General features: G+C 25.7%; 8 protein-coding genes across 8 annotated transcripts; 5 read left to right on the forward strand and 3 right to left on the reverse strand.

Moving 5' to 3' along the window:
- Positions 1–34: 34 nt before the first annotated feature.
- ENU1_018380 (Vps51/Vps67 protein) lies at positions 35–2,038 on the reverse strand (the record flags this gene model as incomplete). Its single annotated transcript, XM_008856917.1, has 1 exon — positions 35–2,038. One exon carries the CDS (start codon positions 2,036–2,038, stop codon positions 35–37), a length of 2,004 nt encoding a protein of 667 aa, XP_008855139.1.
- Positions 2,039–2,247: 209 nt separating this feature from the next.
- On the forward strand, positions 2,248–2,562 carry ENU1_018390 (ribosomal protein L36e protein; the record flags this gene model as incomplete). Its single annotated transcript, XM_008856918.1, has 1 exon — positions 2,248–2,562. The coding sequence occupies one exon, from the start codon at positions 2,248–2,250 to the stop codon at positions 2,560–2,562; it is 315 nt and encodes a 104-aa protein (XP_008855140.1).
- Positions 2,563–2,725: 163 nt separating this feature from the next.
- On the forward strand, positions 2,726–3,634 carry ENU1_018400 (hypothetical protein; the record flags this gene model as incomplete). The annotated part of the gene is made up of 1 exon (XM_008856919.1): positions 2,726–3,634. One exon carries the CDS (start codon positions 2,726–2,728, stop codon positions 3,632–3,634), a length of 909 nt encoding a protein of 302 aa, XP_008855141.1.
- An 822-nt stretch (positions 3,635–4,456) lies between these two features.
- Positions 4,457–5,140, reverse strand: ENU1_018410 (hypothetical protein; the record flags this gene model as incomplete). The annotated part of the gene is made up of 1 exon (XM_008856920.1): positions 4,457–5,140. One exon carries the CDS (start codon positions 5,138–5,140, stop codon positions 4,457–4,459), a length of 684 nt encoding a protein of 227 aa, XP_008855142.1.
- Positions 5,141–5,663: 523 nt separating this feature from the next.
- On the reverse strand, positions 5,664–6,359 carry ENU1_018420 (hypothetical protein; the record flags this gene model as incomplete). The annotated part of the gene is made up of 2 exons (XM_008856921.1): positions 5,664–5,887; positions 5,945–6,359. The coding sequence occupies 2 exons, from the start codon at positions 6,357–6,359 to the stop codon at positions 5,664–5,666; spliced, it is 639 nt and encodes a 212-aa protein (XP_008855143.1).
- Positions 6,360–6,473: 114 nt separating this feature from the next.
- On the forward strand, positions 6,474–7,643 carry ENU1_018430 (RNA pseudouridylate synthase, putative; the record flags this gene model as incomplete). The annotated part of the gene is made up of 1 exon (XM_008856922.1): positions 6,474–7,643. The coding sequence occupies one exon, from the start codon at positions 6,474–6,476 to the stop codon at positions 7,641–7,643; it is 1,170 nt and encodes a 389-aa protein (XP_008855144.1).
- Positions 7,644–7,868: 225 nt separating this feature from the next.
- Positions 7,869–8,174, forward strand: ENU1_018440 (hypothetical protein; the record flags this gene model as incomplete). The annotated part of the gene is made up of 1 exon (XM_008856923.1): positions 7,869–8,174. The coding sequence occupies one exon, from the start codon at positions 7,869–7,871 to the stop codon at positions 8,172–8,174; it is 306 nt and encodes a 101-aa protein (XP_008855145.1).
- A 1,293-nt stretch (positions 8,175–9,467) lies between these two features.
- Positions 9,468–11,151, forward strand: ENU1_018450 (hypothetical protein; the record flags this gene model as incomplete). Its single annotated transcript, XM_008856924.1, has 2 exons — positions 9,468–10,971; positions 11,069–11,151. 2 exons carry the CDS (start codon positions 9,468–9,470, stop codon positions 11,149–11,151), a joined length of 1,587 nt encoding a protein of 528 aa, XP_008855146.1.
- Positions 11,152–11,255: the final 104 nt, after the last annotated feature.

Genomic DNA, 11,255 nt, shown 5'->3' on the forward strand with positions numbered 1-11,255 from the left:
TTAAATAATACATTTATTTTTTATTATGAAGAAATCAATTATTTATTTTTAACATTGCTTCTTTAATTAATGAAACTTCATTTGTTGCTGTAATAGCACCTTCAGAACAACAACTTTCAAGACGTAAATTGATTTGTTTTATATAATTTTCAATTTTTGAACTTTTTATTTTAACTATTTCATTAATTGTGTTAGAGAAAACCATCAAATCAACATGATATTGTTGGAATTCTTTGAGAGTCAATCCATCTGGAGGTGGGGCAGTATACAATGGAATATCATTTCTTAGTTGTTTCATTGTTTTGACAACAATCGCTTCAATGATTGAAGTTCTTTCCAATTCAATAAGATCATCTTTAGATTCATCACTATCAAAATAAAATGTCTTACTAGAGTCTCTTTTAGGAGTGTTATCATCAAATGGATTAGTATTATCAGGAAAATACACCTTTAATATATTAGATGCACCTATCATTAAAGATGATACTTTCAATGACCCTGAACGAACTAATAATGAAGGTGATAATGGAGGATGATTCATTGCAAATAATTCAATAAATGATGAATGCATTTGTTCAGAAATAAGGTCAGTGAATTTTTTAATTAATTTTTCTGGAAATTGGTTATACTGGTCAGTATATTGCTGTGCTAATGAATCAATTCTTAATGCAGTTGCAATAGTTTCTGGTATTTTTGCAGAGAGTATCCATCCTGCAACAGCAACACATACAAATGGTTTATTTTCACAAACAGACTCTGCTTTTTGAAGGAATATAGTAAGAATATCACTTCCATATTCTTTCAATGAGTTTATAATCGTTGTTTCATAAACACCACCAATTTGTTTAATTGCATCAATTCTATCCTTTAATTCTTTTTGAATATCATCAATTTGATTTTGTTTTTTCTCTGCCAATCCATTAAATCCAACAAATCCTCTCGAAACACAAAGATCAATATCAACACTAATTGTATCAAATACACTTCCTGCTTTTAATCCAACCTTTTTACAAAGTTCTTTAATTCCAAATCGAGCAGCATTTTCAATAGTATTTTCAATATACTTATTATAATCTCCATATTGATTTAAATTTTTAATTTTACCAGTAGCATCACTTATTCCTCTTAATGCCTCAACAACTTTTAATTCTGGTTTGTCTAATGATGATGCTTGTGAAACAATGTTATTAGCTTTTGAATAGAAATTACTGATAGAAATTCCAACAAAATTATCAAACGATTTACTATCAAGACTAAATGGTTCTTTAAATGCCGTAGTATATGCTTCACAACATGACTGAACTGCATTAACAAAAGCAGTTGCTGCAGTTGAAATAAAAGATGAGAAGCTAGCAACATTACTTTCTTTTTTTGTAAAAGAATTATCAACAACTACTTCACAATATTTTTGCATTTTAGCAATACAATTAATTTCCATAACTGCTGCTTCATTGGTATGAAGTCGAGCTAATGCTCCATAACATTGTCCAAGTTTTTGAGGGGTGTCATATTCTTTGGAAATAGCATTGTTTAATGCTTTTTCTGCTCTTGCTACAGCACCTTCAACTTCTGCTAAAATTGATGCGAATGCTTTGATATGAGCATTCTTTTTTAGTCCATCGATTTTAGATGTATAAGCATTAGCAAATTCAATCCATTTAGATTCTGATGCAGTTTGACGTAAAATATCAGGAAGGTCTAAAAATTCTTGTTGTTGTTCAATTTGTTGTTGTTTTTCATGTAAACTAATAAGTTCTTCTCTAAGTGGAGACAAGTTTGCATGAATATTTTTATAACGAGAAGTTAGTTCAGATAAAGACTTTGATATAGAAGTTAAGTCATTATCAAAAGACTCAGCACTATGTCTAATTTTCGTGATTGTTTCAGTGACTTGAATAAATTTAGAATAATTAGAATAAACAAGGTCTTTTAATTTCTTGTCATTCTCTTGAATTCTATTACAAATCATTTCATCATAACTAAGTACTTTTCCAAGATCATTTGCCATGAATTTAGCACACCTGTCATTATCTTTCATTATTGTTGTTTTTAAATTTTCAAGTTCATTTTGTTTTTGTTTTTATTTTCGTTATATATCCAAAAAAACAAAGAATATCAAAAAATTGAAGGAATGAAAAAACAAAAATAAACAAGGATAAAAAATAGTAAAAAAGTTAAAAGAAATAGTAAAAAAGAAGAACCCTATTAGAAACTTAAAAATTGATCTTAACACGACAATCGGTTAAAATGGCTAGAGGAATTGCCGTTGGACTTAAAAGAGGATACCCAGTTCATACTATGAAAACCGCTAAAAGACATTATGGTGTCACAAAAAGAAAGCATGTTGTTAATGACGTTATTAGAGAAGCATGTGGATTTTCAGCATATGAAAGACACATGATGGATCTTCTTAGAAGAGGACTTGATAAGAAAGCACTTAAATATGCTAAAAAACATCTTGGAACACACAAAAGAGGACTTGCCAAGAGAGATGAAATCCAACGAGCTCTTGAAGCTATTAAAGCTGCCCACGCTCATCTTGGACATCACGAACAACACTAAGTAATATGTGTGTTAAATGATTAGGTTATAATCGAAATATTTATATTTTTTTTATTGTTAATTATAACATAAATTTGAATGAAGAAAGACAAAATAAATATAAAAAGTATAATTTGTTTTTATTATTAAAAAATACTAAAAAAGATAGTTAAATCTTATTAATATGAGTAATGTTCATATTAATATTCCTATCAATCAATTAACAGCAAATAACACATTAAAAAAATCAATTTCTAAATTAATTATTTGTAATTCATTGGACTTTACATCTAAAGATTTTCATCTAGTTTTAGAGTATTGTAAGTCTGATACGAGATATGTTCATACTACGTTTGAGTATATGATGAACGAATTAGATAAAGCAAAGTGTATATCTTATTTTGAGTTATTTGTATTTCTTTTTGATAAAAGTAAAACAATGAAACAATTAATGTATCCTAGAATTCATAAAATATTTAGTAAAGCTTTTAGTATTTCTTCAGTAAAAGAAAGAGCCATTGAATTATTAAAACAGTTAGATAAAAAATATGGAGAGTCATACCCTTCTATTAGAATAGAACTTAACACACCAACGTTTTGTCAAACTGAAAAAGATATTGAACAACATAATGTATTTGTAGAAAAAACAAATGAATCTGAATATCAAATTATTCTTAAACGAATTGATAATTGGAAAATTCAATGTAATGAACTTAAAAAACAATGGTATTATACTATGGAACAAATTCTTCCTCAATATTATAATAAAAAACAAGAATATCATGGAGAGCCTATTAATTGTAGTTGGGGAGTTACTATTGAACTTTGTCAAACTCCTTATGAAGTTTGGTGTAAATATGGAGGAACAACTAACCAACGAATAATTATTGATATGAAAACACTTAAAGAGAAAATAATTTCACTTAGAGGGAGTATATGGAATGGATACATTAGTTTTGTTTTAGTCCAAAGTAAATTAAAAGAAAAAAGTACTGATGAACAAGAACTATATAAAGAAAAATATAAAGAAGTTGTTAATATGATCGATTGTTTAGATGAAATTCTTTATAAAGCAAGAGAGTTAAAAATATAATTCATATTTTTTGTGTTTAACCCAATGATGTAGTGAAGAGTTTCTGATGAATAATAAAATAGCAAAAAAAATGTGGATCATTCGCATTCATCACAAAAGCTATTATATTTCAATGAATGAAACACTTGATCTCTGAGGGAAATGATAATAATAATATTTTTTTAATCAAAAAACAATATTAATTATTCATTATATCATATCATTAATTATAATCAAAAAATATATTACTTTTATATCTTTTTAAATATTATTTGTTATTAATATAGTTATAATACTTTTTCTGTTTCTTATTTGTTTCTAAAGATTTGTTTATGAGTATTATTGTTTACAACTTATTTTTGAATATATATTTTTAACTTGAGCTTAATAATGAGATAAATACTCCCTTCTCTCTTATTGTAATAACTAAAAAATTTTTGTGAATTATTCATGGTATTAGATTAATAGTCTTGAAGTTTTTTTTGAAGTAATTCCTCTATTGAATATATAATATTATTGATACTTAATGTTTTTCAAGCATTTTAAAAAGAAGTTTATTTAGTAATTATTTAACTATTCATGCAATTTTCAATATAAATGACAAAAAGTGGTTGTTTTATAAAATATTTATATTCACTAAAATTCGGTAAAAAAAATTATTAATACTTTAATTACTTACGTTGAAAAACAGAACAAATTTGTTGTGTTAGAATAATCTATTTTAATTAAACTTTAATAAAAAAGAATTTTGTTTAATTTTGAAAGACAAAAATAAATCTATAGAGTGATATAGACACACCCTTATTTTTGTTAGACAGGTTTATTTTTAATACCTTAACTTTTTTACTTTTTTGATCGTTTAACTAAGTAGTCTAATACATAGTCTTGCATTGATTTTTGAGTATGATTTAATAAGATAATATTTATGACAGTGGTTATATCAAAAGTAATAATAAATAATGTTTTATCAACATTATTCATAGATGGAAGAGCAAAATAAAGAACTATAAGGAATGGAAATTCATTAATAAAATCCATGGGGACAAATAGCCTAAATGGTTTAACAGGAATACCAAGACAATAACTTATAATTGGACCATACACATCTGAGCCATAACTTTTAAATAATGCATAAATTGAACAAATAAGAAAATGACTTCCAGAGAAATATTTATCTGAGAAACTTAAAAAAGTGAAACACCCAGCCCTCATAGCCTTAACAGCCAAACAAAAGTCATCTATTAAAATATATTTCTGTAATAATGTAAAAACAAAGTTTGATTCGAGAATAACAGCTACTGATGTATGAACAACCATAATATACAAGCTAGTATTAACTTGATAATCAAAAATAATTCCACTAAAGAAAGTGTTACAATAAGCAAACAATACTGAAAGGAAAATCCTATGAGAAAAATGTTCATATTTTTGTAATTCTTTATGAATATGAAATTGAGTTGCAATTGAATGAATAATTTGACAAATTGGATGTTGTAAATAAATACATACTTGTGGAATTTGGTTCATTTGAGAACTAAGTGAATTAAAACTATTAAATTATTTCATTTAAACATTTAGAAATTTGCTTCACTATTTATGTTCTATAAATAGATTCTCTTTTAGACGAATATTTAATATTCTATTTTGTTCCTTTGTTATAGCGTAGATGTATAGAATATCATATCATTTGAATAATAAACTAAAAGAAGTAATAAAAAATATAAAATTAAATAAAAAAGGAGTTGTGATGAACTTTAGCAATCATTATCAACAAAATTTAGAGACTCTTTCTCAATCATTAAAAAAAAAAGAAACAATAAATAACACAAAAAAATAAATTAATATATTATTAATGGAGAATTAAAGTTAGTCTATCTACTCATCAAATAAATAAAAAAAACCACTTTTGTTTATGACTAACAATAATTAATAACACTAAATTTCATGGTTTGTTATTAATATATTATTTTTTTATAAAAGAACTAACAAAATTTTAATAAAAAATCAAATAATAGTCTTAACAATCAAATTAGAATTGAAAAACTGGCTCTTATTCTACTTTTAAAATTTTGCAATGAGAATCATTCATTTCACCTTCAATAATAGGTGGGTTATGATTAAAGTTCATTCCACGAATTTTAAAACGTGTTAATACATCAATTTGTAATTTAGGTGATAGTCGTTCACGAACAAGATCAGTACTTACTTTTACATTAAAAATTCCATATACCAATAATGCTATATGGTCGAAACTTTTTTGACATACAGTAGCAACTAAACAAATAAATTAAATATCAAACACAATATATAAAAAATATATATAAAACAAACTCAAGTACGTATTGATTACTGGTCTAAAGACAATACAATTTAATTTTAAACGAATAGTAAGAATACCAGAATCAAAAGAAGTTTTAGTTTTTTCAGGAACTTTGAAGTTTTTATATGACATAATTATTCCTTGGAAAGTACCATTAACATAAGATGTTAAAAGATAACTATCAATAATTTCTTGAATTGACCCTTTAATATTTTTTAAATGATGTGGATATAATGAAATTGAAAATGGTAATTCACAATCAATAAATGGTGTTTTTTCATTTTCTGGAGATGCACGAAGACCATTTAATAAAATATCATATTTTGAAAGAATAGAGATATTGGTTGTGGGTCTAGTTCTTAATTCTTCAATGAAATTAGAGATTGCTTCAGTTGTTTCTTCTAATGAAATTTGTTTAACCTTCATGTTTAAGTAGGTTTTAGTTATTTAAAGATGTATTCTAAAAATAAAAAAGGGCTTTTTTTTTTGTTTTTTCATAAAAATGAAATAAAAAATTAATGAAAATAATTCAATTTATTGATGGAAGAGAAAAAGAAAATAGAATCTAAGCCTAATAATTGCCTTAGTAGAAAAGAAAGAAGAGAAGCTTTTAAAAAGAAAATTAAAGGTAGAAAAGAAATAAAAAAGAATAGAATAAATCAATGTAAAGAACTTGTTGAACAAAAGATTGAGATTATTGATGGAATGAGATGGGTTGTTCCATATCTTTATTGGTTTGAAGTTATAGTTAAAGAGAGGTGGATTGGAAAAGATGTTAAAGAAATAATGAAAAAAGAATTTCATTATTCAGATGAAGACATTACAAAAGCATTTGAAAAAGGATTATTAAAAATTAAAAGAAATAGTAATGAAATAAATGGGAATTGTATTGTTATGGAAGGAGATATTTTATTAAATCAAATACATCGACATGAATTACCTGTTCCATATTTGTTACCAATTATTTTTGAAGATAATGATGTTATTGTTGTCAATAAACCAAGTGGAATACCTACACATTCAGGAGGAAGATATACAGAAAATACAGTTATAAGAATATTAGAAAAAGAACGAAACATAAAATTGTTTGGAGTTCATCGATTAGACCGTTTGACAAGTGGAGTATTACTAATAGCTAAAAGTTCTGAAATAGCAAATGAAATACAACGTCATTTTATAAATGCACATAAAAAATATATTTGTAGGGTAATTGGTTATATGGATAGCTGTATTGTTAATAAACCTATTATTGAAACACCGTGTATTACTAAACAACGAGTTACTGTTGGTTCAGAAGGAAAAGCGTCAACTACTATTTTTGAACAAATTCAATACGATGAAAAAACTGATACAACTCTTCTTTGGGCTATTCCAAAAACAGGAAGGATGCATCAAATAAGAGTTCATTTAAGTTATGAAAATCATCCAATAGCGAATGACTCAATGTATAGAAATAAAAACGAATATTGTACTCATTTTTCTATTCCAGAAAACTGGAAACAACCTGAATGTAAAGAATGTACTTCAGGAATTGAAATACCTCAAGAAAATTTATGGTTGTCTTGTGTTGAGCTTTCAGTTGAATATCATGGCACAACGAAAACATTTATCTCCGAGATTCCAAAATGGGGAACAAAAAATTATGATTGTAGCAAAGATCTCCAAGAATGGAGAACAGTTCATAACCAAATACTTTCAGAAGTTAATTAGAGTTATAATAAGTTGTTGGTAAATGATATAAAAGAAATTTAAAAAAAAAAGTTTGGTATGTCCAACTCCAAAACAAAACAAAATAATTTGCAGAAAACTAGCATATTTGAAACAATAATTGAAATACACTATTGAAGGAAACTTTGTTTAGTTCCTGATTTTAGTAAAAAGTCAAAGAAAATTCATAATAAAGAAATGAATCTTAGTTCATCTTGATTCTTATTTATGCAGCTGTACCAAGACTTACATCACTGTTTTATTTTTGATAAAAAAGAAACGAATCAAATATTTATCCCTTGTGCTTCTCATCCTTTACAATTAGATGATTCATCATGTTCTAGTTCTTGTTCTTCTATTATACTTTCACCTATTGAAAGAAATTTTGTTCCTCCTCCTAGAAATTCAAATCCAATTTTAAATGATCCACTCTTTTGTCAGTTACATACTAACATTTCACCAACAAATATGATTTGTTATTCAACAAGTATTTCTTCTGACTCTTCATTTGATGACTGTTTTAGTTTTGAATAATAGAGGAGATTGTATATTTTACTAATTTTAATATGAATAGGATATTCATTATTTATGATGTTTCTCACTTTAAATTCCATCTGGTTGTTTATCTTTTTGTTTTATATTTTAAATTTTTGCTATTTGAAACAAGTTATTGAAATATAGGAACAATCTTGAAAAAAATTTGTAGATTTGATTACAAAAAAAAATAATTCGAGAAAAACGTAAAAAAATGAAATGAAAGGGAAAAAAAATAGAAAATAAAAGATAAGATATTAATAAGAATCTAAAAGCATCTCAAAAATTTTAAGGAGAAGTTAGATTGTATGACGCAGAAGTTGTTGCCTTCAGACTTAGAAGAAATCTTTGGGATTGACATCAACACAAAAGAAGTTAAGAAAAAAGAAGAAAATGAAACAAAAAAACCGAAGAAAATGAATGAGCAAAACCAAAAAATTTTACAAAAATTTGACGTTTGTTTAAAGGAGTTGATGTAAATAATAATTTTATAATAAATAAAAAAGGATAGATTTATTTATTAGAATTATGATACAGAACATAATGGAGAATTAGATGTATATCAATTAAAGAAGTATATTGAAAAAGAATTTAATATTTGTTTAACTGAAGAAACAATTAAATATCATTGTGGTCAAACATTTTTACAAAAAGCTTATAAAGTTCAACGAAGTGAATTTATTGCATTTCATAAATACATTACATCTAATTTAAATGAAATAATGGTTTGTTTCAATTATTAAATACGTAATAATAAAAGAAAATAAAAGTATTTATTACTTATAGAAAGAAAAAACAGGAAATATTTTTAATTCATTTGAAAATCAATTTGCTGATAAAACTGGCGTGGATATTCAATACAAGTATCTTGATCGAAATATTTTTACCATTTCTTCATTTGATAAACCACACGCACTTATTTCTCCACAACAACAATGTCCAAATGATAAATACCATCAAATTATTTACAACCAAATATTTAATCAGTCAATATCAATTTTTCAAACACCAAAAAAATATGTTAGTGTATTTGAAGGTAAAGAACCAACAAAAGTATCATTATCTTCTAATAATGAAGAGTTTAATGTTGACTCACTCATTCAAACAGAAACACGTAAACCTGGTTCAAGAAAGAAAAAGAATAAATTTTTATTCCAAAATTTTAATGCTAAAATTACTTCAGATGAATTATTGTATTCAACAACATTATGTAATACTCAACCTCGTCCAATTCAAGAATTATTAAAAGTAAGAAAACCTACTATTGTTAATATTACTAAATTTCAAATAAATATGACTACCGATAATTTATATTGTAGAATGAGTTTATATGATAAAAATTATATTAAACTAACATCAGACTTCTATTTTACATTAACATCAGATGTTTTAAAAGATCATATAAAAGAAAGTAAACCACTTAATGTCCCACTAGTATCAATTCCTTTAAAAGAAGAATTTATTGGAGAAGAAGAAAATTATGTTGTGTTACAAGTTTATAAACAAATGGATCCAAACATTGATTTTGCACGAGAAATTTTTAGTGACGAAGGTCAAAAAGAATTAAAAACTAAAAAAAAATATATTGATGGAATTAAAGAATCAACTCGTATCTTTGAACAAAAAGGAATGTTACAATTATTAATGTTTAGTGCTGCGTTAATTAAATTTAAACCAAAATATGATCCATTTAAATTAGTTAAACCAGTAGGAGATCCTAAAGATGTTGTTTCAATGATTAAAGATGTTGATAGAATGAAAACTTGTGGGTATTGGGAATTTCTATTTAAACCATCAAAAAAAGAAGATGTTCATTATGATGGATTTATGGTAACTAATACTCAAGATGGGACAAATGGGTCTCAATTTTGTACTATGACTGATTTATCTATTCAAGAGAAAGAGGATATTTTTATGGATTATGAAAATTTATTATTCGTTTATCCAACTGAAATTTGTCTTGGTAAAGAGAAAAAAAGAAATGGAGTTTGTGTTACTGTTTATCTAAGAGATAATGATAATGACAAATTTACTCCAGGAGTATCTAAACCAATGGCAGCTATTTATCCAATGGCTAATACTCCTATCCAATCACTTACAAGGTCATTTACTACTGCTGTATCAGTAGACAAGATTGGTCATTTTATTGATGAAATTAAGATCCAATTGCCTTTCCCTTTAACTGATAAACACCATTTATTATTTCATATCAAAGACATAAATTGTGAAGATGGAACAGAGGGAAGACATTTCTATGCTAAACTTCCATTATTAGATAATGGACAAATTATTGAAAATAAAGAACACACCGTCCAAATTATGAAAGAAATGACAAAAAAATATTTAAGTGTAATTGATAATTATGATGTAACAAAAGTTTATTTGAAGGTCAATATTCGATTAGTCTCTACTATTTATCCCGAACATTCTTCAATTTCAAAATATTTATCAGGAACAGAAAACATTAATAATATCATTACTGTTGATAGTAGACTGGATATCCTTCATTTCTTTCCTTCTATTCTTCAAAAATGTCTAGAAGATGCTACTTCAGGAAAACAAGAAAGTCTTATTAAGTTATTTGAAATAGCCAATTTGATTGAAAATAATAAAGAGATGTCTCAAGACCAAAAAGAAAAGTATCGAATATATAAGAGTCCAATAATACTCGATAGCATCAATCATTTTGTTTCATATAAAAGTGATGATGGGAGATATTATTGTCAAGTTATTACTTCATTATTACCAGTATTATTTGCTAAAAATGAGAATATTTGTAAAGAACGATTAAAATATAGTTGGGTTATTTATTCATTATTAGTCAAGTCAATTATTGGATATTTAAAGGATTATAAAGCATTTGATGCTCCTAACTTTCATGACTTTTGTTTTAGTGAGCAAGGAAAATATGTTGGATATAATTTATCTACAAATGTTTCTTTATGTTCTGAATTTATTTGTTATTGTTCAGACTTAGATATTGTAGAACTCAGTGTAATTAGAGACGCTAATTTGTTCTTTGCTGAATTCATTAGAGACTTAGCTATAATGTGGAGACATGATGAAATGGCTAAACTTGTT

This window comes from Entamoeba nuttalli (assembly GCF_000257125.1).
Source record: "Entamoeba nuttalli P19 unplaced genomic scaffold asmbl_2311, whole genome shotgun sequence".
In the NCBI taxonomy this organism is placed as follows: domain Eukaryota; phylum Evosea; order Mastigamoebida; family Endamoebidae; genus Entamoeba; species Entamoeba nuttalli.